Source organism: Phasianus colchicus, chromosome 14 (assembly GCF_987193195.1).
Source record: "Phasianus colchicus chromosome 14, bPhaCol1.hap1.1, whole genome shotgun sequence".
NCBI classification, from domain to species: Eukaryota; Metazoa; Chordata; class Aves; order Galliformes; family Phasianidae; genus Phasianus; species Phasianus colchicus.
Genome location: NC_143449.1, coordinates 7,370,866 through 7,397,719, shown reverse-complemented (window position 1 = coordinate 7,397,719; position 26,854 = coordinate 7,370,866). Strand labels below are relative to the sequence as shown.

Here is a 26,854-nt window from a genome sequence, read left to right as displayed (position 1 = left end):
GAAGAGTAATCAGACCAAAAATGTTTCAGATAGTAGTGTTTAAAAATGTAATTTCTATCATGAAGAGAACTGTAAAAATCAGAAGTGTTCAAAATTTAAAATTCCTTAATGCCCTTTGGATATTTTGGAGAAACCTCAGCACGTGCTGATTTCTGAAAAGTGAGTCTCCCAAAGCAATTCAGCTGTACACAGTGCAGCAGCACTGGGGATTGTTGATACATAAACTAAGCTGCATTTGTGTATGAACAATTTGTTCTTTGCTTCACAGTTAGGAGCACTGGAGTAGGAATGATATTCTTTGCAGTTCAGTTAACAGTAGGGTTTCGGAGGAAGCAGAATAGAAGAGCTGGTCAGCTCCCAGTAGATGCGCTTTGCTGATATGTTTTGCAGATGCTCAGCACCACTAAAGCAGTTCAATACTGAGTGGTACGTGTCTGCTTTACCTGTTCTGCATTCTGGCCAAAAAGCACCAAATTAACTTCTTGTTATATAGTAGCTTTGCGAAATCTGGAACTTTTATCACTGTATTATAAGCCATATTATAAATGTGCATATGCATGATAATAGCACTTACAAGCTAGCTTCTTTCCATATTTTAGTGTCTGTTACTTCAACTAAAGACATGCTGGCCTTCTTCTATTTCTTCCTTTCTTTAGGTACCAGAAGCCAAGTTCTGAGAAACTGGAGCTCCGAGCCCGTGGCCAAATGAAGCAGAAGAGCCCATCAGAAATCAGTGTCCATATTGGAATTGATGAGACTGGGACAGGCACTCGTAAGCTGAGTTTAATGGATCGAATCATCAATTACAGCAGAGCCTCTATAAATTCTCTCTTTTCTGATAAGCGCTCAGTGAACAGCATAGTTCTTAATGAACCAGATAAGCACTCACTGTTGGTGGGAGGTTTTGGAGATGATGATGACACAACATTATGAATGACTTCCAAAAGGAAAAGAGAAAGAAACAAAATGGAAAAATAGTGGAAACAACCTGAAAACTGCCTACAGGCTTGTGCAAGCAAAGATCATTTCTGGATGTTGTTACAGATGCTTTTCTGCCTTTCTGGGGTTTAATTTTATCTATACAGATACTTCTTCCTTAATGTAGAAAATAAGTTTATTTCTAGTGGCCTTCTAGTGTACTTTTTTTAAAACTAGACTTGTCAAAAAAAGGCAGACGTTTGCAAATAGAGTTGTGTTTACGTGAAGCTTGAAGTGCAGCATCTTCTGGCAGAATGTCTAAATACAATTAAGGAAACTAAAGAACCAGAAATGTGTGTTCCAGCCTTTTAACGGGTTTCTCTATACACAGTCAGGTTTAATACTATGTTTAAAAAAATTACAAATTGCCACGTTTGTAAAATAGTGAAAGTTCTGTTTGCAGATAGATGTGCCTTACTTAAAAACTTCTAGGACTGCTCTTGTTTCCACAGCCTGCATTGTACCAGAAATCATTCCTCTCGAATGCCACCGTCTCTTTTATGTCTGGTTCCAACTTTTCTCACTCCTAGTTTCAAAACATCTCTCTGTTGGATAGATGACTGAGAGATTTAGTGATTGCTTCCTAACATCAGGTTAAACCTGGGTTTAACACTTAACACTATACATCCCTGCCCTAGTACACTCCTACAGAGATTGTGTGCTTGAAGATTGAATGGGCTGGGAGGCTTGCTCTTTCTCAACTCGCAATCTCTTCAACAAAGATTTGAGCATATGAATGTGATGTGCTGTTTGCTGAAATGCTTAGCTTTTAAAAAGGCAGCAATGTAGCCAGTGCTTACTGCTAAAATCAACTATCACTCCTTAAACAAGCCAGAATAGTTTGGTGTCACACAGACTACCTTTAAAATATTTACAGTTCAGTCTCTGGGAATATCTAACCTCATCAAAGAATTTATTATTTTTCAGATACTGCACTAACACCAGTTGCCTGTAGAGATAAGTGGGCCAGGAATGGTTCAGAATCTGCTCCATCAGTCCAAACCTTTTTTAGTTTGGGATGTTCAGATTCAGGCTTTGTGAATTAAGACCAACTTCATTTGTTACAGAACTGAAATCTCAAAATGCAGGTTTTGATCATTTAATCATGAATATTAAAATTAAAAATATTCTCAATGAGAACTAAAGTTGGTGTTCATCACCCAGTAGCTAGCTACCTATTTGGTACTTAGTAAATCTCATTTTAAAACAATTATGAAGTTCAATACTGTTGAATTAAATCATAAGATACAATTAATGGTGTAAACATGTAATTCCAAATAGAGCCACTAGAAATGTAATATCCAATTCAGAATAGGATAGGGATCTCTGTAATGGTCTAATTTTTAACTTAGTCTGTTATGAATGCATAGATTGTGCACGTAATAAGTCAAAAGCAGTTTTTACTTTTTTTTATTTAACTACCAGGAAAAATACCAGTGTGTTAAAAACAACAGAACTGTGCTGTGGGTTATGTTGTTAGTAGATCGGTGTATTGTTATAGTGCAGTGAGGACAAAAAAATTGATTGCTGCCACTAATTTAAGAAATGAAATATTTCTGTCTCAGAATTAGGCTATTAATATCTCTACATGAGTACCTCTTTTCACTCCCATTAGGTTGTATGTATGTGTTAAGAAATTCTGAAATGCACTACTGCAAAGCCATTTCATGAAGATGTTTTTCTTGGTTTTCAGCAACAAAGGTATTTCTTTCAAACTGGATACTTACCTAAAGGCCAACAGAATGCTCTCAAGCAGCTTTTTGTGCTTTAAGGCTGTGTAAACTGTTTCCAAAGATTTCAGTTGTCTTGTTAATCCATGTTCATTCTCAGTGTTGTTCTCAGCAAGATTTTGCAGATGGAACAGGAAATGTTTTGCAAGTTATTGTCTGAGTTTTGCTGATAATAGGTCATCTAAATCACACAAAGACATAAGGCAGATCCTGACATTCTTTCAGGTGAGCTTCACTGCTGCGGGTGCTGCTCCAGCCCCTGCTGTGGTGCATGTGGTCTGTAAGTGACAGACATCGTGCTCTTACTGCAGGAGATACAGCAGTTACATGGGGTCACATTCCTGCTCTGTGGATAAAGCAGCATAAGGAATTTGTTCCGTTCTTTCAAAATATATTTTTAGAGATGGTATGGGTAGAAACCAAGCCTCTGAAAGAAGCTTACATGAAGTGATGCCTCTTGCTAACTGCAGTGGTCAGGACTGAGCCTGGAAGTCCTTTTCAATCCAGTTTTCCTTCATAAGAAAACCTGTCTGTAAATGTCCTTTGAACTTGAATTTACATTTGAGCATAGCATAGCTGATTAAGGAATTCAGAGTCCAGGTTTTTGAGAACAGTTTGTGCAGTCCTGCTTCTTACTCGCCTAGTATGTAATACTGACTTGCAGAAAGCTTGTCTTGTGATGAACGTATCTTATAAGGTGCTTTACAGTGAAGAACCAAAATATTTTTCAGTTTGAATGTACAGTGCAAGTGAAATAATGTGGGAGGTAAATGTGTTCTTAAAGTAAATGTTTTACTATGTAAGTCCCTTACTCCTCTTGTAGACTGAATTCAAGAATTTAAAATATCTCTTGGAAACATAGTTACAAATGGAATTATGTATTACTTGTTTGTTTTGTTTTCTGTAACTATTTATAAAACGTGTTTTATTTAAATACATATATATATATATATACACACACACTCTCTTAAGGCTTTAAGCATCACTCCGAATCTTACCAATAAAGTTTTAAAAGTGTAGACACTTGAAATTTTAAATGAAAAAGAATGTGAAGTTGGCAGAACACAATGAAAGCAAGCAATTTTATTTATTACAGATGTTGCTTAAAACAAGTTCCATCCTAATGCTTTAAACTTGAATGGAAAAAAGAATGCTATTATGGAATGTTAATTTAGTACTGTTACATTTCTTTATATTGAGGAAAATGCAGTTTCATAATTCCTATTCTCTTAAGATTGTGCCTCCATCATTATAGTGATAATTATAAAGTGTATAATAAAAAATGTGTCTTTAATCATGTTCTATGATCTTATTTAAATACTTTGTGTGCTGACTTCACAGCAGATTCTGCAGCTAGCTGTTCAAAACTTGTTCCCATCCCTTCCTCCACACTGTTAAATTAAAGGGCAACACGTGGCATCTCCGGGACACGGTGATGTTGGATTTGCCTTGCAGCAGGTTGAAGTGTGTGTGTGTGTATAGGATGATTCTGAAGGCCTTTCATGTTGCATGCATTTTGTCTTCACCAAGTAAGAACTCATTCTGAAACTGGAAAGGTGAAGCAGTATTGTTTTGGTTTTTTGTCCCTGATTTGGCTAAGGAGTGAGTATTAGGGTTTTCTTACATATGCTTCCAGTACTACTCAGCTGCATGATCTTCAGCAGCATGCCCAGCCTACTTGAAAGAGTGTGTTTTAGTGAAAGGTGGGAAACTGGGGAATAATCCTTACATAAGGAACATCACATTATTACAGAATGAGTAGTTGGGGTTGGAAAGCTGCTGAAGATTGTGAATGGAGCACAAGAAGTGCAGATCTGTCAAAGCAGGTGCTGGCCACAGCGGGTTGCCCGGTATTGAGTCTTGTCAAATCTTTTAGTATCTCCACCACTGCTCAGAGCAGGAGAAGGGGAAAAAAAAGCTTTCCTATATTGAGATGAAACAGGAATTCCTGTGTTGCAGTTTGTGCCTGTTGTCTCTTGCCCTTTTTGCCTTTACTACCAAGAAGAGGCTGGCTGAAGCGCAGTCATTCAGGCAGTCACGCCATGTCTCAACAAAAAGTGCCAGGCATGAACCTGTGAGAAAAGCTCAGAGTACTCCTGTCTTTCTGTAGTGGAGATGGCCAGGCTCCATCCACAGAATACTCCTTGGACTGGGCACAAATCCCCTGCAGCAGTGTAGGAATTACTCTGATTGGTATTTGAAGAAATGAGGACCAGTAACTGAAGAAGGCTCCCTTCTCAGCTCTTCTGTCCAGCTGCCCTTCTTACTTCAGTGTAACCCTAACCTGGTCCTCGGGCTCTGGTCTCTAGCTGGTGTTTTCTTCAGGATATTTTCTACTTTCCATTTGTCAGGGTAGAAAAGGGGAACAAAGCCTGAAGTCCCATATCATTATGATCTTTCTCAAAGCATTTCTCAAGCACTAGTCCTACCCGCTTCTGCTTACAAGATTGCTCTGGTTTCCTCCCTGCTGTGCCATGTCTAGCACTTTCCTTACACCTGTCTGCTGGCAGATTGTCTGGGGTGCTTTTTCCTGGAGTTCCATGATACTATTCTATTGTTTTCCTGGAAGAGTTCACCTGGTTTTCTGGATTGCTCAGACCAGAGTCCTGCAAAGATCTATTCTTCCCCCTGGCTCCTCGGCTCCTCAGCTCATTTTTGCCTAGTCCTGAGCTAGTCCCACTTGAGATGCTGAGGAGGCCTCTATGCAATGCTGCACAATGTACATCTCCCCTGTGTCTCCTCCTTTAGTATATATACATTGTTCTGAAAGTAATGCCTCCTGTTATCCTTGGAAACTATAAAAGCTGGTATGGATCTTGCTGTTTCTGTGTTGCAAGAGAAAGGTTGTCTTCTCTGATCTGACTCTGGAAGTCGGAGCCTCCAGCTTAGGTGTGGTGTAGTAGTCAGAGTTGGTTTGTCTTGGTTCCAGGAAATCTAGAAGGATCACCCCTTTCATATTTTCTCTGTCACCACTGTTGAAATGCCCACCCACTATTTGGTCTCCATAACCTTTCAGCAAGTGCCAATGGATGTCAGTAGGTGCCATTTTTTTTCCCTATGGAGGGATTCCGTTTTTTTCCCTTTGCTTCATCAGCTCTTCCATGTCAGATGCCACCATTAGACTGCCCTCTGCTGCCCATCTGTCCTGGCAACAAAACATACTGGGATACTGGTGGGAAGGTTGCCCCTCTACTGCAATCCCACCAGCATCTGCTTCTTGACGTTGTGAGCCAAAAGAATAAAACAGGAGGCATTACTTCCAGAGCAACCCTCATCTTTGTTTATAATCCCTGCCCAAGTGCTTTTATTTTAGTATAGCTTTTAGTATAGCTAAGTTTATTTTAAATGCATTCTTCCCTGTTTTTTTTTCCAGTAGCATTTTTAGAAAATGTCTCAGCAGAGCAGTCTGAGAGCCCTGAAGGTCAGGCTTTGAGGCAAAATTCAGCATGCCAGAGATGTGCTACTGTCAGTGTTCTTTTTTTCCTTACAGTTGACTGGATAATTTTAGTAGCTATGAATTTGTATCACGTCTTCTAGATCACAAGTGAAAACTCCTGAAGAGAATAAGATTTTTGTATTCCATTAAATGCATAACTAAAATGAGTTGCTGAACAAGAGCTTGAGAGCTGTGTGCATACACGTCTAGATGCAAGAAAAGAGAGGGGACTTGTGTAGAGCAGGATTCTGCACAGAGCTGTGGTTGGCTGATACTTCTGAGAAATGAAAGAACATTCCTTGCTGTAAAATGCTTGAGTTCAAAATAGGTGCAGTCTGCTGAGCCACTGAACTCAATAGGCATCTTCAGGGAGAAGAGAACAGGCTGCAAATAATTGTGTCTTTGTCAGAGGCCTTATCTGCCAGAGCAGCAGGGCAGTCTCCCATCACCAGTTTCACAAGATAAAAGCAGCAGAGAAGGAAATCAGTGCTACCTCCTATCTTCTCTGTTGCATCCCTTGCTTCCGCAGTCTGCCCGCCCCAGCTATGTGAACTTTGGTTTGTGCTCAAAGCAATTGTCCTCATTAAGGAGGTAAGAGAAACTGAGGCAAAAAGGACCAGATTCTTTCAGTGTTCAGCAGTTTGTGAGCAATTAACAAATCAACAAAGCAGACATTACGTCACGAAGTTTAAGAGCAATTAAAGAAATGTATTAGAACATAGTCAACCAAAGCAGAAAACAAAGTGAAAAAGATAAGGCGAAAAGCACCTGGTAGAGTCTGGGGAGGAAAATCTGCAAGAAAAACTTTGTTTCTTGCTGTAGCAGCGAAACCCTGGGCAAGTGCTGGCACACCATTACTGCCCAGCGAGCAATCGCGGAGCTTCCCCCAGGGGGCCCTGTTCCTTAAAACGTCTGGAAGCGGCATCTGCTGCACGGAAAGCCTGGGGGCACCGGGAGCCAGGCAGGTCGGTGCTTCTCTCGGTTCGCTCTGCATCCCGAAAAGCACAATAACTTACGTTCTGTTCGCTGTCCAATCGATGACAGAGCTATTGCGGGTAATAAGTGGGGATTTCTCTTTTTATTATTTCCTGTTAGTTAAGCTGATTTGTTATCCCTTTTTTTTGATTTAGTTAGGCAGTAGTAAATGTCAAGAGCAAAACACAGCAGCTGGTTGAATTAAAATAGAGAAAGGTGCAGTTCAGGTTCCTTCCTGAACATCTTCCATTTCAAGGAGAAAGTTAAAAAGCACACTCGTAGCTTTCTTACAAAATTATTATCTTGTAAATTCCACTGAAGCCTGTTGGTTTTTTTTAAGTATAAACTTAAACCACAGACAGTAGTTCTAAAAACAGCATGGCTGCATCACGTGGCACAGAAGAAGACACAGATAACTGGCCTCCAAGCCCTTTTGTTTATTTCATTTAAACACAAAGGCCGATGTACAAAAGCCCAGTCTGTCTAAACTTGCCACAATCTCATTCCTTTTGGTGAAACAAAGCAGGCAGGATGGTGCAGATGATGGCTACGTCCCTGAAAAGTACAGTTTCTGTTTCATATTCCCAGAAATGACTTCCTAGGTGCTCACACCACATCCTTTTTTCCTTTTTTTTTTTTTTTAATTTTAATTTACCTGTCCTTTGCCCTCCTGAGTTTGTTGTATCAGTTACTTTACAAGCACAGGTTTTGAACTGTTTGCACGGGCTTTTTTCTTTAAATATTTGCAGTATATTGTAGATATTTCACAACACAGGAAGGACAGAAAGGTGACTCAAACGTGGAAATGAGCTTTGAGTCTTGAACACACATCTGTAACGCTTCTCTTTTCTTATATTTCTTTACAGTGCACACATATCCCATTTGAAATTATATTCTTCCTCCCCCAAGTTCTTATGTGACTTCCTCCCACCTTCTCCCCCTTGCCTGCTTCCTAACAAACAGAGAAAGAAACAAGCAAACATAAAACCTGAGTCCACCTTACTGGCTGCAGCGATACCCAGAACAACAGACCCTTATAGCTGCACTAAGCTCCTAATTTCTGATAATCAAAGACATTACACAGTACTGGCCTGTCACATGTATATATTTGTAGTGGAGTTAGTCCTACTGAGTTGCATTTTATTGGTTGTTTTCTATTATTCTTATCCTTGTAGAATATTGCATTGGAAGCACATGAACTCTATTCCTATATTTCTATTCCTGTATTTCACTTCTATGTTGGAAATAGTTTTGAGGTATTTTTAGTATTTGATTCTTTCCAAATTCACTCAAAATGACTCGTGTAGTCCTTTATTCCTGACCACCCTCTGCTAACTGAGGGCTACCAAGAGTCTCACTGTCTCCTCTCCTCAAGCAGCTTTGCCATAAAACTGCCTTGCATCTTGTATTACTGCGGGTGCTCAGGTTACTGTGTGCATGCCATGCACTATGACATTTCTCCTTCATGCTTTTTTACTGCTAAGAGATGGCACACGTTTTTCAAAAGAAGGCCTTGTAATACTGAATGAATTCAAGTACTGAGGAAAAGAAATCTGGACTCTGGGAAAGCTGGATTCGGGACCAGTTTGGAATTTTGATTTGATGGTGATCAGCCCTATAGCATCAGTAGTGCTGGACTGCCCAGGCTACTGGTGATACAGCGCTGCACTCTGGTCTCTACTTAACAAGATCCCTGCTGGGTTACTGGAGGTTCAGAGCAGGTTTACTAATATGAACTCGCAGGAGGGACCCTTGGATCCACTCTAGATTTACTTTGCAGTGAATACTGAGACTGTTATCTGACCTCTTTTAATTTGAACCCAGATTACGATTTAGTTATAGATAATGCCACGGGGATGGCCAAATAACTCGGCTGTATGGACGTTTCTGACCTGCCTTGAGGCCTGTCCAGCTTCTCGGAGCCTTCAGACACCTCTCACACCACAGGGCTCCCGCTCCTCAGCTTCTGCTCCAGCACTGGTGGGATGTTTCAGTCCACGTGCGAAGAAATGTGTTAGTTTTGCTCTCTGCATATCTTCATGTTTTGATTCCTGTAAGTGCACTTTTTTGTGTGTCCTCTCTTTTGCTGTTCTGTTGCAGACTGCTCAGCCACGTTTAGCCCTGCCTCCAGCAAAGAGCAGAACAGCGAAGATCAAGCATTTGACTTGCTAACAGACCTTCCTCACAAGTATCTGTGGAGTGAGAATGGCAGCGCATCAACCTGCCGGCAAACCTCAGCCGGTTAGTTCTGCTCTCGGTCCTCCAGGCCCAGCTCAGCGGGCCGGTGCCCGCGCTGCAGCTCACGGCTCCCCTCCGCGGGCACGTCTTCGCCCTTTCTGCAGAACTGGCCCTAAAATAACACCTGGAAGCATTCATTTCGATGAGATTGGAAGTGAAAGGGGATTCGTTTCAGCGCGGCACCGCGAGGACGAGGCCCGAAGCGCCGCACGCCCCTCCTCACCTCACGCGGCGGCGGCTCCGTGCGGGACGTGACCAGGCCTCCGCCGCAGCGCGGCCTCTCGCGGGGGCGGGCGGGTGGCTGACGGGCGGGCGGATCGTCCAATAGGAGCACGCCGCGGGCCGCGTGGGCCCAATCGGCAGCGAGCGAGGACGAGACGGCCGGCGTAGCGGCGGCGCCGACGGGTAGCGCGGCAGAGCGAGGGCGGAGGCAGTAGGGAACGGACGGCAGCAATCATGTCTCTCTCCAACAAGCTGACCCTGGACAAGGTGGATGTGAAGGGAAAGCGGGTCGTCATGAGGTGAGCAGCCGGGCGGTGGGGAGCCGCCCTAGGTAGCCGGCAGCACCCCGTGCGCGTAAACGGGGACGGCGAGGCCCCGGCTGCGCTCCCACCGAGCGAATCCGCCGCTGCGGCTCCCGGCGCTCCCCGGTCGCTGTGCAGCACCGCCGGTTTCGCTGCTCGGGGCGCACGGGAGCGCGCCGTGCTCTGCGCTGCTGGGGTCGGTCGCTGTTCTGTTGCGCCCCGTTTGGGGATAACGGCACGGTGATGGTGCTGTGCTGTCCTGTTTGTAGAATTGGTTCACCGTGCCGTGGGCTGCCAGATCGATTTGTTTCTGCTCATCTCCTCCCGCTTTGCTGGCGGCTTTTGTCCTTCCCGTGTGTCTCCGTGTCGAACAGGCAGCACGAAAACTCAAGGAAAAGTACTAAATGGGGGTGTTTTTGGTACACATGTGGAGTAACGAAGGATAAACTGTAGCGTAGCGTTTGACTGGGTCTGATACTCCGTTACAGTCGGTTAGGCGTTCCCTTCCTCCTCGGGAGGAAAAAGATGGTGCTGCTGAGCGCCGTGCCTTGGCCACGCTTTCCCTGCGTGAGTCAGGGAGGAGAGAAGCCGCTCTGCGAATAATTTCTGCCCTGAGCTGTTACACAACCGGCTTCCTGCTGCTCACCACGTGGGCACGAGGTACGCTAGTCAGAAATGGCTGGCGGAACTCCTCCCTTTTCATCCTTTCCTCTGGGGAAAGTTACCTCTACGTCTAGGTAGGGTCTTCCCTACGAGCCGTAGTGCTCGGCTCCGCGGAGATGAGAGCTGCAAAGAACAGAAAGCTCCCAGTCGGTGGTCTGAGAGCATGGGTTTCACAAGGAGAAGTGGGGCAGCTCCTTCAGTCTCACTTTTATTTTCTGCCTCGGCATCGTCGCTGCTGTGGTCGTGAGTTGGGTTGTATTGATGGTATGCAGCCTGATGCTCGTTCTCCAGTTGTACTGTTGTTACAAGAATAAATGGTTCATAACACACTGATCTTTGTGACAGAGCTGGTGCACAAAGCAGCTGAAAATCTAACTCTAACCTTAATGACACTGCATTTCCAGACAGCTTCTTTACTTTCAGGTTCCCTCATTCTTTGTTAATTTTTTTTTTTGTTTTCTGCTTTTTTTAGGGTTGATTTCAATGTTCCAATGAAGGATCACAAAATAACCAACAATCAAAGGTGAGACCCATTTTTCATCCAAAATGAAGACCCGAAGTCCGTTTTCTCTCTCATTTTTGCCCTGCTCTGTTAACAATACCTGGAGTGGTACCATGATTACACTGTTACTGCTGGTACCCGAGTATTAAAGGTGATTCAGAGTGGTTATTTAAATGCTTCTGCAGCTATTTGCAAACAGCACTTACTACAGAGCTTCTTACTGTAGCTCCTGTAGAGAGCACCTAAAAACTATTGCTTAACTGTATGGATCCTAACCATTATTTCTGAAGTATGGTTGCAGCATTATGGCCACGTTATAGCCATGTGTGTGTTTGGCTCTGACTGCTGTACTTGATGGTAGTATCCAGAAGACTTTCTGCTCTCCTTACCCTTTGTTAACTTGTTGGTTTACATCAGCATAGTTGTTCTAGAGCAGCATATGAAAGCACGGGGCTTAGAAACAGGGATATACAATGTCTTTTTATCTTGCTTGTCCATCGTTTGTAGGTAGGTTTTGATCAGCATTCCTTTATTGATTCAATATCAGTGACTAGATCAGGAGCACAGTAATATTCGTATGCTTCCTGACAATTTTTAGCTATGAGCGATCTGCAGCATTTGAATGACAAGGTACATCTCCTATGTATCATGGAAGATCACAGCAGAAGACCTGAAAACGCTGTGGGATAGGGAAATTATTTGGTGTGTGATGCATAATGACTGTGCTTCAGGGATTGTCAGTTTCCTTGGGAAGGGAATAGGTTGGGTTAGCACCAGGCAGCTGTGCTCTGTGAAGTGTGATAGTCTCCTAGATGTTTGTCCTACTAAGTGTAGGTTGCTGAGAAGCCCATTGTCCCTCTTAGGAATGTACTGGTGACGATGCCCTGCTGTCTTTAGAAGTACACAGAACTGTGTGAACATGAGAGGTAGAATGAACTTGTTAAGTAATAATTCTACCCAGCTCTTGTGTTCTCTTTCTGTTACCTTTTTGACGAAAAAGTTCCAGGATTCTCACGCGGGTGATTACCAAGTCTACTTCCATGGCAAACTCTAGCTGAATCCTTTTTCATTTGTTTTTCTCTGCTGTTCCAGAATCAAGGCAGCTGTCCCTACCATCAAGCACTGCTTGGACCATGGAGCCAAATCAGTGGTTTTGATGAGTCACCTGGGCCGCCCAGATGGAGTTCCCATGCCTGACAAGTTCTCCTTGGCTCCAGTAGCTGTGGAACTTAAAGCTCTCCTGGGCAGGTGAAGTAACAGAGCAGTTCAGCATGCATCAGTCCCTCCCTGTGAGTGGACCTGGATGCTTTTCTTTTGGAAAGAGAGTCACTAGTGGGATGACAGTGTATGTCTTGTCTTTGCAGGGAGGTCTTATTCCTAAAGGATTGTGTTGGTCCTGAGGTGGAGAAGGCCTGTGCTAATCCTGCAAATGGCTCCGTCATCCTGCTAGAGAACCTCCGATTTCATGTAGAAGAAGAAGGGAAAGGGAAGGATGCTTCAGGGAACAAGGTGAAACTTCAAGACTAGGTTCTGTGTGTGCTTCCTCTGGTCTTAATATCTTGGTTGCAGCAGATTGACAATGAACTACCTATTCATTCAAAATGCTGTTTATGAATTCACTCTCAGAAGGGAACTAGAGAGAGAACCTTTGTTCAGCAAGTTTGATCACCTGTAGTATGCAGTGGAGAAATCTGAGTCAAATGCTTTGAATATCCAGGATGAAACAGCTTAAGTGAAAGGCTGTAAATGATTGCCAGGGGTCTGTAGTCTGTAAAAGGAATGAAATAGGGCTGTCCAGGAAGCTGTGGAGATGTCTGAAACAAAATTCTGTGTCTATTGGAGGCTGTCATTCTCACAGCACTAGCCGCAGTGAATTTTTCAATTCTGTCTCTAGCTTGTTTTTTAATGTGCTGATCAAATGTTCTGCAACATAGAAATTATCAAACCCTGTTATAAGCCTGTCTGCTCTTATGGTATCCATCAAGAACCTGGCTGCCTTGTACCTCTGACATTTTCTTGAAGGTCAGGAAGAATGTTTGCTCCAGACAGCTGCTTTTCTTAGCGATAGTGACCTTGGTGACTTTACGCAGGTTTTGGCTCCTTTCATATTCAGTGCATGGAGGGGAATGCTGACACTGTGTGGTGCCCTTTAGAGGCTGATACAGGAATCCAGTGGCTTAAGAAAATAGCCCACAGTAGCTTAGTAAGCCTGTGCAGATGAAAATAGGAAATTGAGCGAGTTTGAAGTTAACCACAGTCATGTGCAACTGAAAGCCAGTGTGGTGGCAGGGAGAAGAATGGGACGAGAACTTAATTTGCTTTGAAAAACAATCCCTTCATTTTGTACACTACTGTGCATACAGAAGTATGCGTTGCAGCTGGGCAATGCAGAAGGGTACTGCTGACAAGTTTCTCAGCTTAACTATCATGCCCTCCCTACAGGGGAGGGAAGGGGTGACCAGATAGAAATTTGTGGGTTATCAGTGGATGCTTGGAAAATGTCTGTCCGAAGCAAATCAAGTGGTAGTGGTTCCTTCATAAGAGTCTCATGTTCTGCTTACAGATGCTTTAACAGAAGCATTTTATCTCTTTGTGTACAGCCAGGCAATTTAACAAGTGAAGGAACACTTTAGCATTGTTCTAGAATCTGTTTAGTCCCTTTAGCTTGTGTTCTGCTCAGGCTGTGTGAATAAAAGCACGCAAAGCTGACCTACTTGAGCCATCCCATTTAGGATTTGGTAGGATGCCTGGATGATTGAAAAAGTCCCTTAACAGAAATGTGTCTGTTCTTGCCTACTACATGCTAAGCTAATCTCCAGTGTTCCTATGTTGGCTGCTGTCACTGTGGCCTGTTGTAGTATGCAGGCTATTTATAAGTTAATCCTCAGTGCAGTGATGCAAAATGAATCCATCAGCTCATTGTTTTACCTGTAGCGCTTAAAGACCACGCTTTCTTTGTAAATGGCTTTGAATGAGTTTTGTCTCGTCTCAGCACTGACTTCTCTTACATACCTTTTATGTGTTACCTGTGTTCACCTCACATAAGTAGAAATCTGTTGGAGAGAGCAAAAGGTTGCAGTCCATGCCTGCTTTACTGATGCAGTTGGACATGGGAGTGGTCCTCAGGGCTTTAATAGTAAGCTCTCAGAGTTTAATACAGAGTTAAAACTATTTAAACGTCTCTTTTGTTCCTACTGGACTGGTAAAGAGCATATGAAATGAAGACACCCACAGGCTGAACAGTTGAATTTCTTCAGCTGATCTTTCTTTGCTTCTTGTTTTTTTTGTTTTTTTTTGGTTTTTTTTTTTTTTTAGAAGCCCATTGCTTATAAATTGCTGAATTTCACTTTGGTTTTGTGTGAGTAGCACAAACTTGTCATTCTTTTTCTTTTTAGATCAAAGCTGATGCTGCAAAAGTGGAGGCTTTCAGAGCTTCTCTTTCTAAATTGGGAGATGTTTATGTCAATGATGCTTTTGGAACTGCCCACCGTGCTCACAGGTATGTATCTGTTTTCATTCCATAGGCAGAACTGCAGAATGATGCCTGCTGTGGAAAAACGAGCTTTGTCCTCACTGAAGTTAAGCTTTTTGAGGCTATCCCATTATTGTTCTGCTGTATTTGTTCCTGAGTGAACATACATAGTGTGTCCTGAGAGCAGGAGACAACTCAGCTCTTAAGACTTGCATTCACTCTTGGTTGTTAATGATGCAACATTTTTTCCTTTCCTCACTCTTATCTTTATTCTACAGCTCCATGGTAGGTGTTCATCTTCCTCAGAAGGCTGCTGGCTTCCTGATGAAGAAAGAACTGGATTATTTTGCAAAGGCCCTTGAGAGTCCAGAGAGACCCTTCTTAGCAATTCTTGGAGGGTAAGACTCAAGAACATACCAACCATACCCATACTGATTTTTCTTTAACACCTCTGGAACAAATGATAAGTTCTTCTGGCTTTGTTCAAACAAATGCTTTCCTTTGAACTGTATGTAGAGTTCAGATGTTTAGGTAATTCCTGAAATCTCTATGGGTTATTTGGAGGCTAGCTTACTGTGTCCACCCTTGTCATGATCGAGTCTGTTCATCGTATCTCATGATTTTCTTATGTTCCCTAAATAAGGGACAGTCCACAGCAATTTGCTGTACAGTTGACCCAGAAGAGCTGATACACTCGATGGCCCTTAAACACTGTCAGTGACCTTTCCTCCATGGTTCAGAGTACAGGCATCCTGCAAGCTCAGCACTGTGTAAATTGACACGGTCTGTCTAATGCAGTGGTGACCTACTGTAGCTTGTTGAGCCTCTGCTCTTAAGCAGCAACTAGTGTACAAAGAGAATTGAAGGAGCAACACCAAATGTCTTGTTTGCATGTAGAAATAAGTGTTTCAGTTTGTCATGTGAATTCAAATATTTTGAACAGTAACACAAAGCTTGGACACCATAGCATTTCCTCGATAATAAATTATGTGGTTTATTCCTGCTCTTCATACCAATAAATATGCTTTCAAAGAAGTAATACTCACTCCTTGCATTCGAATTTTAAATGTTTCAACTATCTTGATTACAACGAGCAATGCTTGCTTTTCATTGGTACTTCTCCAAGATTTAGAGCTGCATGTGAATCAGCTGTAGATTGGCTACTGCTTATGTATAACAAAACTGGACCCAGAAGATTAACTGAGGACAACTGTATTAATAAATGAGGTGAAGATGAACTGTGTTGGCAAACAAAAACCACATGCAGGGAAGTAATTTCAGCACTAGGAGCAGGATTGTACACAACAGAAAGAAATTAAAATCTAAATCGCTTTCACATTTCTTTTGCCTGCAGCTGCACAAAGAAAGATGCATCCTGCAGGTTTCTGCCTTGGGTCTGTACATCTCGTCAGTCCTTTATCATACAGTTCCCACAGTGTGGCAGCATTAGCAACTTCACTGCTTAAACTGGGGCTGGGGGCTGATTCACACCAGAGGTCTCCACAGTTGTTAAGGTTAGGATAGTAGAGGGAATACGTATTCCTAGTGATTAGGTCTGAAAGCGTTTTATTAATGAAATCTGTGTCATTATCATTGTTATAGAGATGAGTTAACTAAAGGAAAAAAAAAGTCATTAGGTAAGGCAAAGCCAAACTGAGGCTGTAAGGCAAATCTCTTGAATACCAGCCAGAGTTTTGCCTAAAGTAATTTCCTAAGGCCTTCATGAAGCTCTCTTTTAGGTAACAACATGTGGCATAAAAAAGGAAAGATTTGTCTACTTAGTGCTGCTTATTGCCACTCCTACAAAAAGTGACCGTGGCATTGTTATTCTGTTATCATTCATATCTTGTGTTAAAAGCAGCCATCTGCTCTTGGGCAGGGCTGTTTGTCCTAATAGTTTGAGTCTGTGTTGTGAGTTTGGGTATGGGACCTGAACTGATTACAAGAGTTTAGTCTGTGGTAGAGATCCACTGGTACAGTAGGTCTAGACTTGGACAGTAGTTGTGAATGGCAGTGCTCTGATCCCAGCTGTGTGTTGCTGGATAGTCAAAAAGTGCCAAGCTAAATTTATATTTAAATGGGAGAAAAATTGAGGGCTAAATACTGTTCTTATCAGATACTGTTTAATGCTGGCCCTGCTGAGTTGCCAAATTCTTTCTGCCCACTCCCTGTAACTTCTTAGTTGAATCATTCTCTCAGAATGACCTTGCAATATCTCAGTATTGAGTTACTGAATAGCAGTTGAAAAATTCTGCTTTATACTTCTACGCAATAAGTCTTTGCTGAGGCTTTGTTCTGTCTTAATTAGAGTAAGGTCTGACTGAGGAGTCTGGGGTGGAGACTACACTGTTCATTCTTTCCTTTTCTTCTTTTCCAGAGCTAAAGTTCAGGATAAGATCCAGCTGATCAGTAACATGTTAGATAAAGTCAACGAGATGATCATTGGTGGTGGAATGGCATTCACCTTTCTCAAAGTATTAAACAACATGCAGGTATGAAAAGAGAATTGTCTGCTTCCAGTAAAGGATGATCCATATATATATAGCTAGAGAGTATACCATATAGAGAGTAGGGAGTATCCAGAAATTACTCAACAGCCTATTTGCAAAAATTGGCTTGCTGTGTATGTCTTAGTGCTCTAATACAGTTCTCCAGAATTGCTTTCTGAACGGTATGACTGAACAGCTTGACTGCTGTTCATCTCATATATAATGCCCAGTAGCTAAACAGGTGCTTCTTTTATTTTTTCCACATAATTATTTTGTAGATTGGCAACTCTCTGTTTGATGAAGAGGGATCAAAAATTGTCAAGGACCTGATGGCCAAGGCAGAGAAGAACGGTGTGAAGATTACCTTGCCGGTTGACTTCATCACTGCAGACAAATTCGATGAGCATGCACAGACTGGGGAAGCCACTGTGGCTTCAGGCATTCCTGCTGGCTGGATGGTAGGTTTTAATAGACAAGGGACTAGAAAAAGTAACAGGAAGCACTGGGGTGAGAAGAACGCTTCTTATCGGAATTATAAGAGTAATTGTGATCCTTTGCAAATGTTTCTGAAGGCAGTCTAACTGCACAAAATATTTTTGTTTCACAAAATGAAAACCCTGTGGTTTTTCCTGACATAATTTTAAGACTTAAAGTCGCTTTTGTGGGATTTGGATCAAAACAGCAAAATTCCTCTAAAACTTTCAGTTCTAAATGGAGTGTAAGTCTCTTTTATTTGACTGGAACTTAGAGTTTGCAAAAGTTTCTAGGCAAGGCTTCATGCATCTGACATTGATTTTCATTTTTTTTAATGACTTATTTGTACTTGGAATACAAATACCACACCAGATGCCACCACACAGAAACAACTTCTGGCAGATCTCTATTCCTTGGTATTCAGTGCCTAGAGAAACTCTTGCTTTGTGATTAGTCTGCTGTTTCTAAACTAGCAGCAAATTTGGGGGCACAAAATCAGCATCATCAGGCCTTCCAAGAGTCTTGTTAACTTCAGTGTCAAATGAAAGAGGAGGGGGAAAAAAGCATTTGAGGATCCCATCAGTAAGGCACTGGTGTTTCTAGATGAGTGTTGCCAGAAATCTTATCTCTGAATTTTCTTACTTGTCATAGGGCTTGGATTGTGGCCCTGAAAGTGTTAAGAAGTTTGTTGAAGTTGTGGGAAGAGCCAAGCAAATAGTGTGGAATGGTCCAGTTGGAGTCTTTGAATGGGACAAGTTCTCCAAAGGAACCAAAGCCTTGATGGACAAAGTAGTGGAAGTAACTGGAAAGGGCTGCATCACTATTATTGGTAAGTAGTTGCACGTGATTGTTCTTGTCTTTATAAAAGCAGCAAGTAAGTTTGTGCCTGCTAAGCACCACATTAAAAATAGTTGGCAAATCGTTCTTCTATAGCAATGCTTTCATCTCCCCCTCAGCTTGCAGACATGACTTTAAAAACTGCTGTATGAACTAATGTTGAGGATTTGGGAGCACCACCAGCCTGTAGCAACGCTGTGTCCCTTAAGCTGAACAAATTGAATTTCTTGCCTTGCTCATTTCTTCTTTTTCTTGTACTACAGGTGGTGGAGATACTGCTACATGCTGTGCGAAGTGGAATACTGAAGATAAAGTTAGCCATGTCAGCACTGGAGGTGGTGCCAGCCTGGAACTGCTAGAGGGTAACTGTTCTTTTGTTTTGACTTGCTTGAGCAAATGAGGTAGTTCTGGGTGCTCTGCCTTGTGTTGATATTCAGGAAGGCACAACAACAGAATAACTGTCCTCTTTGTTTCAACAAATGAAGATGCATATAAGATCCTCCTAGCTCTTTTTTTTTCTACATAGAGGAAGAGGAAAGAAAATGGAGCATTCCTGTAAAGAGCATAGATTGCCACTCCCAGACAGCAATAAAACCTGTAGTAGAAAGTAGTACAGCTTTCAGAGTAGCTCCTTGTTTATTGATGATTCTCTGAGGCGTGCTAACCAGACTGTTTGCAATGCTGTGATTGGGTTAGGGATCAGAATAATTTCAAATTTTGGTTAGAAGCTTCCTTTTGAGAGCATTGTTGGAAATCCCCTGGTTTGGGGAGCCCTCTAGCGATCACTTAACAAACCTGCACAAGAGTACTTAGAGTCCAAAATGGTGAGGATTTAGAGTTCTTCCAATGAGTTACATTGTTCTCTAAATGAGTTTTCATTTCCTCTGGTAATTATCTGTTTCCCAATACGCATAAAGTATCTAATACTGACAGCGTCTTTATGGAAGAGAAACTGCAAGAAACTGCAACAAACTGTATTGCAGCTGTTGGTTTCCAGCAGTTGTATGTGAGACAGAGCTTTTGTTTCTGTTGCCTAGGGAGTGGTGGTAAAGGGAAAGAATGCAGATGGCTAGAAGGAAGCACTGTGCAACTGATTTATTCAAAAGGACAAAATCGTCTAAGTTTTGGCCCAAAATGTGGGCTTGTGTGTGATCTTTTAAATGTAACGGAAGTCTAGCTAATTAGAGAAGCTTCTGAAGATTTAAAAAAAAAAAAAAAAGCTACTACAACAACTAGTGGGCTGTGAACAGTGTTAAAATTCAGTACTGTTGTACAGCTCGAGCATTCAAAAGTAGTTTTCTTTTGGGGGGAGGGAGGGTGAGGGGTAAGAAAATGTTCTTCATTATCAAAGAAGGATAACAAAAAGCTAAGAAAATGCTTTAGAAAACATCGCACTTCAGTAATTTGGGGACCCATACCCAAAGATGAGCATGTTCCTTACTTTTGCCCTTTGCAATGATACATCTAATTATCTGAACACAGGTGTTCTAGTCACAATAGAAAACTCAAGTCTTGTAGAAGATCATGTTTATTTTTCTTAATTCATTCATTAAATTTCCACCACTCCAAAATCCTGTCTACATGCTGCTGGGGGTTAAAAGAAATACGCAACAACTTCCCAGATCTATCAAAAATCTGTTTGCCATTAAACTTAATGGAAGAATATCTTAAAGTATTTGTGGACTGTTAAGAATCTGTCTGCAGATATGCTCTGGATACTCACTACAACCCTAAAATGTATTTACTGTGTGGAACAGTTCAACCCATACATCGTGATAGCCACAAACAGCAGCAGGACTGTGTGCAGAAACAATGTGACCGATAGTTTGAGGTGTTTTTTTGGGGATTTTGTTTGTTCCTGTTTTTTGAATATGCATAAACATTGCAGTTGTAAGCATAAAGCCAAGTACTTCTCTTTCTGAACTTTATTGGAATTTTTCAACTACTCACAGGTAAGGTTCTTCCTGGTGTGGATGCCTTGAGCAACGTGTAGAGAACAGCTTATCACCCCAGTTCCTGTTACTGTGCACAGCCCCTGAGATTCAACACTTCAACACTTCTATGCTTCTGTATTTCAACTCTGCGATGGGCAGATCACAGAATGTAAACCGAAACTGGACAGGATTTGAGAAGACAGCAGAGATATCTTATGGCTGCAGTTTACATGATCTGGATTTGTTCACTCTTATCCCACTTGAATTAATGTAGTGCGTTTAAACTGTTGTTGTGGATTTAGAGTGTATATATTTATATTTTGCCTTCTCAAAGAGATTAATCCCTCTTAGACATGTCTGTTTCTCAGAAAGGAGTGCACTGTGTAGCTTCTTCAATGTTCCTAGCAGGCATTTCCATCACTTGACACGGTTCAGAAACAAAAGGGGACTCCAATTTTTTGGAGGCTGATTGTAATAGCTGCTGAATAAACATATTTAAAATGCTGACAGCTGGTATGTAGTCTTTCTTTCCAATTTTACATTAAAATACCCTTATTCTAGCAATGGGAGTCAGATCTTTCTCCTTCTTGCACTGAATATGATGTTTTTAAACATCTTTTTTTTTTTTTTTTTATCCCATGGATCTGCAAGCATCCAGTCATCATCAGTGTGAACTTTGTTGGTAAGGAAGTTATTATACATCAAAGCTTTCAAGTCTTTCAAGTCAGAGAGATGAAAATTTAAATAGCAGGAGTAGTAAAAAATGGGCAAATCTTAAAATGTGGTTCTTGTAGAGAGAACTGGCTGCATAGTAGACAGCTAATGTCTCTAACCTAAATATTCTGGAATGTTTGAAGACAGGCAGGTAAGAACACAAGATTTTTACCTTCCCCCTTAAGTATGCAAACAGAACAGCAATACTCCTGTTGATGCATGTGATCCTAAAAGCGCTAAAACAAGCATAGTAAAACACAGTTTGGATAATCCCAGGGCAATCCCAGGTATTTATACAAACTGGGCAAAGATCTTGAGAGCAGCCATGTGGAGAAGGACTTGGGGGGCATGGTAGATGAGAAGCTGGACATGAGCCAGCAGTGTGTGTGTGCAGCCCGGAAGGCCAACTGTGTTCTGGGCTGCATTGGAAAAGGGGGTGGCCAGCAGGGAGGGGAGGTGATTGTGAGGCCCCATCTGGAGTACTGCATACAGGAAGGATGTGGAGCTCTCGGATCAGGTCCAGAGGAGGGCCACTAAGATGATCAGAGGGCTGGAGCACCTTTCCTATGGAGAAAGGTTGAGGGAATCGGGATTGTTTAGCTTGGAGAAGAAAAGATTCCGGCGAGACCTCATTATGGCCTTTCAGTACTTGAAAGGAGTGTATAAACAGGAGGGAAACAGCTTTTTACAAGGTGGATAGTGACAGAACAAGGGGGAATGGTTTTGAACTGAGACAGGGGAGGTTTAGATTAGATATTAGAAGGAAGTTTTCCACATAGAGGGTGATGACACACTGGAACAGGTTGCCCAAGGAGGTTGTGGATGCCCCATCCCTGGAGGCACTCAAGGCCAGGCTGGATGTGGCTTTGGGCAGCCTGGTCTGGTGGTTGGCGACCTGCACATAGCAGGGGGTTGAAACTAGATGATCATTGTGGTCCTTTTCAACCTAGGCAGTTCTATAATTTTATGAACTACAAGAATGCAGTGCTTCAAATGAGCTACCTGTGTATCTTCCTCCTGGATCATTGAGCAGAAACGTGTAAAGCAGTTACACCTAGTGGCTTCCCTGCAGTAGTATCATGCTGCCATCCTGGGTGTTAGGTGTGGCCTGAGCTGAACAGAGCGGCCGGAATGAGCTGTGGAGAGAATCTGAGGTAAGCAGTAAGCTGCAATACAGAGTATGCTTTCAAGTTAAAGTACGTATGTATACAGTACTGCCAAGACAAAATGGAGGTATGTGTTATAAACAGACGTGGTCTATTTGCCAAATGTTACTTGGTCACCGCAGGATGCAAATTAAAACCCAATCAAGCTAAAGCACTGACAAAGTTATATATGAAAATTATACTTACTGCATTTTAAACCTAAAAGTGACACTTGCAAAACAACTAGAAATAATGTAAATGATTGCAGCACTGTGAGTTTTCTTCTCCTCCCTCCCTCCTTTGTAAATCTCCCAAGCATTGTCTGATTACGCATGAATGATGCAGATTTTTGCTAGGATTGCTTTCTAGCTGCTGCTCATGTTTTCCAGGCAGGGGTGCAGACCTCCGACAGCTACAGTAACGAGGCAAAGAAAAGAGTGAGCTTGTCAGCCACAAAAAGACTATGGATTTTGGAAATCCAGTACTACAATAACAAATGTTCCACCATGTTTTATAACGGTCCGTTCTTGTCTGACTCTGGCAAACAAGGCCTTGTTAGAGCATGGCTCATTTTAGTCTCACTCTTGGAACCCTGTGTTGCTGACTCCCCATGGAGGAAAAACAAGACTTACCCTCCATATCTCCTTTGGTATTTACAGTGAAAGGCCAGTGTGTGGCCACTACCTCCTCTTTTTTCTTCCTCCTCTTCATCAAAAGCAAGAAAACAAAGCCATCTGTAATCAAATATGGCAAGGAGTTGTAATGTGCCATGAACACAGATGTATGCATATTTTTAACAAATATTTTTGCACCTGGCTTCGGATGCTTGCTACTCATGTCTTAGAATGTTTTGTTTGTTTGTTTCCATGTCTTATATTAATTATTGCCACTCTTGGGTCCATGTGCTCAGAACAAACCAACAGCAAAACTAGACAGATGCTTAGATGTCAAACAAAGGGGATGAAGCATCCTTGCACAAGACTGCAGAAGCTGTACATTTGACGACCAGCAGCTGATTAACAACAATTTCCAGATATTTAACCTTAGCCTGTAACATTTTTTAGTAACTGCTGCAGTAGTAAAATATTTTCAAGGTATTCAGAAGTGCTTCCATTACTCTGTTTTTCATCCTTCTGAATCACATTGTTCTCTCTGGATTATTTTTGTTTGCGTACCTGGCTCATACCAGAAATAATGTAGTCAGCAGAACCAGGAAGGTGGTTGTCCTGTACTCAGCCCTCCCTTGAGTAATGTGCTCAGTTTTGGGCCCCACAATACAACAGAGGCCTCAAAGCCTCTGGAGCACAAGTCTTACGGGGACTGGTTGAGGGAACTTGGACTGTTCCATCTGGAGAAGAGAAGGCTCAGGGCAGACCTTATCACTCTCTAGAAAGACCCCAAAGGAGGTGTGGTGGGGTGGAGGTTGGCCTCTTCTCCCTGGTAATAGCAATAGGACAAGAGGGAATGGCTTTAAGTTGTGCCAGGGGAGGTTCAGGTTGAATATTACAATAAACAACTTCTCAGAAAGAGTAGTAAAGCATTGAACAGGCTGCCCAGGGAGGTGGTTGAGCCTGTCCCTGAAGGTGTTCAGGAAATGTGTAGATGTGGTATTGAGGGACACAGTAGTGGGCAGTATTAGTGGTAGGTAGATGGTTGGACTGAATGATCTTAGAGGTCTTTTCCAAACATAATGGTTCTATGATGAGATAATTTTTCTAGATATGCATCTCCAACAGTTCTGCTTTTAAGTGCTCAGTACTTTTGAGAATGTTTTGCGGCAATGCTGCTGGGTAGAAATAGAAGAGAGGTTATTAGATGAAGTGGTTGCTGAAACCTTGCAATGTGATAAAGGTAGTATATTTAGCTGATTTGACTGATAATAAACCAGGTGAAATAAAAAATGTGAAGATGGCTGAGATCATCAAATGTCAAGGTGAAAGACTAAATTTGCAATCGGCAGTAAAATAATAATAAGCACAAAAACATGCACTTTCTTATTGATGTCCCTATGTATCATGTAAAATCTGCTGTAAATAGCAGGACATAGAGAAAGTGTTTCTGTGTAGAAAAAAGTGTAATTGATAGCATTTGAAAAAGTAACCAGTAATGAAACCTAGGGTCATAGGTAGCACTGGTGACTCGAGGCAACAGGAGGGGACATCAGCCTTCATTTGGCAGAGCGGGGCAGAAGCTGTGTAATGCCTGGAGGCCTGGCTGGCCAGAGGTCAGCTGTAGCAAAGCTTATTACCTTATAACCACACAGCCATCAAAACTTGTGCCTTTCCAACAAAAGATATGAAGCTAAGAGGAATGTCTGACACACCAGAACGCTGTGCTGACATTCAGCAAGATCTGGACTGGGCATAGAGGAACAAGGGCAAGCGCAGAGTCCTACAGCTGAGGAGGAACAACTGCATGCATCAGTACAGGTTAGGAGCTGATCTCCTGCAAAGGAGCTCTGCAGAGAAGGATATGTGTGTGCTGGTGGATAACAGGGTGGCCATGAGCCAGCAGTGTGGCCTGGTGGCCAAGAAGGCCGATGATAACCTGGGAGCATTAAAAAGAGCACAGTCAGCAGGACGAGGGAGGCGATTCCTCCCTCTGTTCTGCCTTGGTAAGGCCACATCTGGAGCTCTGTGTCCAGTTCATAAAAGGCAAAGAACTTTTAGAGAGAGTCCAGTGGAGAGCCACGAAGATGAAGAGGGGCCTGGAGCATCGAGGAAAGGCTGAGAGGCCTGGGGCTGTTCAGCCTGGAGGAGAGAATGCTGAGAGGGGATCTCAGCGCTGTTAACGAAGATCTCAGGTGTGGGACTCAGGTCGATGGGAGCACACTTCCACTGCGGGGAACCTGCTCTAGCAGGGGGGTGGACCCGATGGTGCCCCGAGGTCCCTTCGACCCCTGCAGTTCTGCGACTCTGTGAGGGGCCTCCGGTGGGCAGCAGCCATTTTGAGAGCCCAGCCACCCCACTCACCTGAGCTACGGGCGAGCCCTGGGTCCTTTTGTTCCCTCCGCGCGCCCTCCTTGGCGTACCTCACCGCGTCGTCTGCGGTAACGACGGCTCGCCCGGCGTTTTGGGAAGGGCTTCTCAGCTTTGAGTCCCGCGCGGACCCGCCGTCCCTCCGCTCTCCGAGAAGCCGCCGCCCGACGGAGCCCAGCAGGCAGCGCCGTGCCGGCCGGGTGCCCGCAGCGCCGAGGCGGGGCGGACGGACTACGCCTCCCGGCAGCCACTGCAGGGCTCGGCCCAGCGGGGGATGCCGGGCGCCGCCGCCGCCGCCGCCTGGTGAAAGTTAACCACCCAACCTGGGGAAGGCGCCTCCCAGAGCCGCGCGGCGCCTCCCGTTGCCATGCCGGCTTTGTCGCCTCGGCGGGGAAAGCGGCAGGATGGATGAGCGGGCGGCCGCCGGGGCAGGCGCCCGCCGGGTAAGGAGCGGGAAGGGAGGGAGCGAGGGAGGCGCGGGCCGCTGCGGTGAGGCCGGTTCTCCGCGCCTCAGAGGGGCCCGCGGCCGCCCTGCCCGCCGGGATGCCGGGCTCGGGCAGGTGCAGAGGAGCGGCGCGGGGCTCCGCCGGCGGAGGGGCCGCTGGGGGGAGGGAGAGGGGAACGCGGCGCCGGCTCCCGCCTCGCGGCCGCGGCCCTCCCTCGGGGGCTGCCCGCCGCCCCGCGCCCGGCCTGAGGGCACGGCTGCCGCTCTGCCCCGCCTCGGGCCCCGCGGGCGGCTGCGGCTCTCCGCTGCCCCGGGGTGGGAAGGCAGAGACTGGGCTCAGCCCGAGGTTGCGAGTCCTGAGGAAGACTCCTGGGAAAGCGTCGAGGAGAGGAGAAGGCTGTGAGGGCTTGCTGTGAGTACCTGATCTACGGTCAGAGTGAGTGTGTGCGTGAAGGGGAGAACAGAGCTGTTCTGGCCCTTCTCGTGTCTGTTTTCGGGTCTCTGTAGTGCTAGGAGACGCTTTGCTCCTGCAGTCCCACAAAGGAGTCCTGTGGCCCCAGTTCCTCCTGGCCCACCGTTCCCATTCCTGCTGGCCCACAGCACCTGCTGATCCGCCTCTGCTCGAACCCCAAATGAAGCAGAAAGGACTCAAAACCCTCCTACTTTGGTCCCCGAGAGAAGAAAATATCGGTCTGTGGGTGATGATCCCAGAAGTGTTGGAAGCTGTGCATCCCTGTCCCTTAGAGATATGAGGCTCCAGCAGCCCCCTGAGGTCTGGGTTCAGCCATCCCTGTGCTGCCTCAGGTAGAAAGATTGGGCCTTTATAGGCAGGCTGATTAAGGTAGGCATATAAATATCCTCAGTGAGACTCACCATATGGTGGGAGCAGAGCCACAAGTCCCATCTGTGCCAATTCCAAGATATCTTTTTGAGAGAGTGGAAGGCCAGAAGGCTGAATCTGTAGTCATGCAGGAACGTGGCAGCTGTTGCTTTTGCTCAACATTGTAGGTAGCCAGAACGCAGTGGAACCACCAGTAGGTGCCAGGATACCCAGTGTTTCCATGGCACAGGTGCCTGGGGGTTGTTTTCACATCTCACAACATCTGGTCCCAGGCTCTGGCCCTTGGCATCTTTGCCTGGAGTCCTCCACCATGAGGAGCATAAAGAAGATGCCCATTTGATTTTCAGGTTAAAAGTTTCTGTGTCACCTCTAATCCTCTGCTCGTCCCTAATGCAACAGAAAATAGAAAATTCCATTTTAATTCAGTCCTCTTTCTTATTCCACATTTTAATAATAGTTTTTCATTAAGCGTCTAATCC

The 26,854-nt window shown here is 43.9% G+C and overlaps 3 protein-coding genes and 1 long non-coding RNA gene across 5 annotated transcripts in view; 3 read left to right on the top strand and 1 right to left on the bottom strand.

Annotated features, from left to right (window-relative positions):
- The window catches only part of ATP7A (ATPase copper transporting alpha), a 28,205-nt gene extending 24,203 nt beyond the window's left edge, over positions 1-4,002 (top strand). Inside the window, exon 23 of the mRNA XM_031594452.2 lies at positions 657-4,002. Coding sequence (XP_031450312.2) covers positions 657-933 — 277 coding nt within the window. The 3' untranslated portion in view covers positions 934-4,002. The remainder of the gene's footprint in view (positions 1-656) is intronic.
- A 5,718-nt stretch (positions 4,003-9,720) lies between these two features.
- On the top strand, positions 9,721-20,759 carry PGK1 (phosphoglycerate kinase 1). The gene is made up of 11 exons (XM_031594453.2): positions 9,721-9,878; positions 11,017-11,067; positions 12,139-12,294; positions 12,411-12,555; positions 14,442-14,545; positions 14,797-14,916; positions 16,896-17,010; positions 17,286-17,465; positions 18,133-18,310; positions 18,582-18,680; positions 20,271-20,759. The coding sequence occupies exons 1-11, from the start codon at positions 9,814-9,816 to the stop codon at positions 20,309-20,311; spliced, it is 1,254 nt and encodes a 417-aa protein (XP_031450313.1). The 5' UTR covers positions 9,721-9,813; the 3' UTR covers positions 20,312-20,759.
- Positions 20,760-20,831: 72 nt separating this feature from the next.
- Positions 20,832-25,295, bottom strand: LOC116229763 (uncharacterized). Its single transcript, XR_016470994.1, has 3 exons — positions 25,084-25,295; positions 22,744-22,845; positions 20,832-22,102 (listed from the first exon to the last, which is right to left on the bottom strand). It is a non-coding gene; the product is annotated as an uncharacterized LOC116229763 (long non-coding RNA).
- A 98-nt stretch (positions 25,296-25,393) lies between these two features.
- Positions 25,394-26,854, top strand: part of AMOT (angiomotin) — a 61,324-nt gene continuing 59,863 nt past the window's right edge. Inside the window, exon 1 of one of the 2 annotated variants that reach the window (XM_031594457.2) lies at positions 25,394-25,532. The gene's annotated coding sequence lies outside the window, so the exon portion shown is untranslated. Of the gene's footprint in view, positions 25,533-25,818; positions 25,947-26,854 lie in introns of those variants that run through there. The other variant, XM_090150113.1, reaches the window with a different exon arrangement.

Bases quoted from the DNA above. Each gene is read 5' to 3' on its own strand.
- PGK1 (XM_031594453.2), top strand. From the start codon at position 9,814: ATGTCTCTCTCCAACAAGCTGACCCTGGACAAGGTGGATGTGAAGGGA. The intron at 11,068-12,138 runs GTGAGACCCATT...CTGCTGTTCCAG, and splicing joins AAAATAACCAACAATCAAAG to AATCAAGGCAGCTGTCCCTA. The intron at 18,681-20,270 runs GTAACTGTTCTT...AACTACTCACAG, and splicing joins CAGCCTGGAACTGCTAGAGG to GTAAGGTTCTTCCTGGTGTG.